General features: G+C 24.1%; 1 protein-coding gene across 1 annotated transcript in view; it reads left to right on the forward strand.

The window, feature by feature from the left end:
* LOAG_12722 (hypothetical protein) overlaps positions 1 to 391 on the forward strand; it is a gene marked incomplete at its 5' end in the record, with an annotated part of 3,884 nt that extends 3,493 nt beyond the window's left edge. The window contains one exon of the mRNA XM_020448592.1: positions 208 to 391. Within this exon, the coding sequence (XP_020301279.1) occupies positions 208 to 298 (91 nt within the window). The 3' untranslated portion in view covers positions 299 to 391. The remainder of the gene's footprint in view (positions 1 to 207) is intronic.
* Positions 392 to 1,615: the final 1,224 nt, after the last annotated feature.

The raw sequence follows: 1,615 nt of genomic DNA on the forward strand, positions 1-1,615 counted from the left end.
CTCTCTCTCTTTTTCAATTAAACAAATCAGAAAATTCGACAAATTTAAATTTTTTTAATTCAAACAAAATCAATGCCCAGTAATAATAGGAAAAATAAAAATAGACGAAGAAAAAAAAAAATAGTTCAGAAATCTATTGAATTTTAATTTTTTAAACTTTTTTTTCCTGCATTAGTTATTTGAATTCATATATTATTATTATTATAGTTGTACCAGTACAACCAGTAAAACCTATGGTTACAACTATTTCGGTAGCAATGAAAACACCTACTATTACTACCACTACTCTACCAATTAAAAGAAGAGAATCATTCAGTGATACTAGACCACAATTATTTCATGTTTTAGAATGATTCGACCTTAAAATGTGTGAAATAAAAAAGTATTGAAGGATATAATTCATAATATTAATTAATTAATCAAACAATTCTTATTCTATTAAATTTAAGAAATAATTCATAAATTTAATTCCAAACATAAAAAAAAAGTTCATTTTTTGATTTGTATAAATTGAAGTATATGTAAATATTATTCGTTGTATTTACCATATTTGATTTCCAGTTATTAATTTATATTTTAAATTGGTGCATATATAATTTCCCCTGATCATATTTATTGTATGTTCATGTTAATTGAAACGTTAAATTTTCAGAAAAAAAAAGAAAAGAAAAAGAAATCATTCAATAAAAGGAAATGAAAATGTTATATAATTTACAACATTGTTGTAAATAAAATTAACCTAAAATTATTGATAAAATGATTTGTTTAATGGAATGCAACAAAAAAAAAAAAAAAAATGTAAAATAAATTTGGAAGAGTCATGCAATTTACGCAAAATGACAATAAGTATCGGTACAAATAATAGTAGAAATGATAGTAGAAATGTAGTAGAAATAGTAGAAATGATAGTAGAAATGATATTACAATAAGATAATTTATTAATTCAACAATATTAGCTTCCTTATCAATGAAATAAATGTCAACAAATAACTATTCCCAAGTTTGTTTAGGATAAATAGAGAATAAGAGACGGGAAATCGAACCACAGAAAGATTTAGACGGAAAACGAAATCACAGATTTAGTTAAAAAATGGAATCACAGAACGATTTAAACCAAAAATAGAATCACAGAAAGATTCAGATAAAAAATGGAATCATAGAAAGATTCAAACCAGAAATAGAATCACAGAAAGATTGAGATAAAAGATGAAATCATAGAATGATTCAGACGAATAATTTATAAGCTAATGCATAATTTGCATTGTAATTAAAAGAGGAAGGAATAAACAGTAGTATTGTATTTAGTTAACGATATTTCAAAATTGGATTTCATATGACAATAAATTAAATGGAAGAGACAGTTAGCTGGTGAAAAGTATCTTTCGAAATTGCTCAGGCCATTAGCTCGTGAAAAGTATTTGTCAAAAAGCTTAAGTCGCATAAATGGACCGCGTCAACGCTACTATCGTTGAATGAAAGTTACTGAGAAATTGGAATATTTTTTTAATATTTTTGAAATTTATTATATATATATATATATACTTTCTTTTTTTGTATGTAAATATCAGCGATTGAAAGAAAAAGAGGAATGATTAATTGTAAGTTTTGTGGATTT

This window comes from Loa loa (genome assembly GCF_000183805.2).
Source record: "Loa loa unplaced genomic scaffold supercont3.297, whole genome shotgun sequence".
NCBI lineage: Eukaryota > Metazoa > Nematoda > Chromadorea > Rhabditida > Onchocercidae > Loa > Loa loa.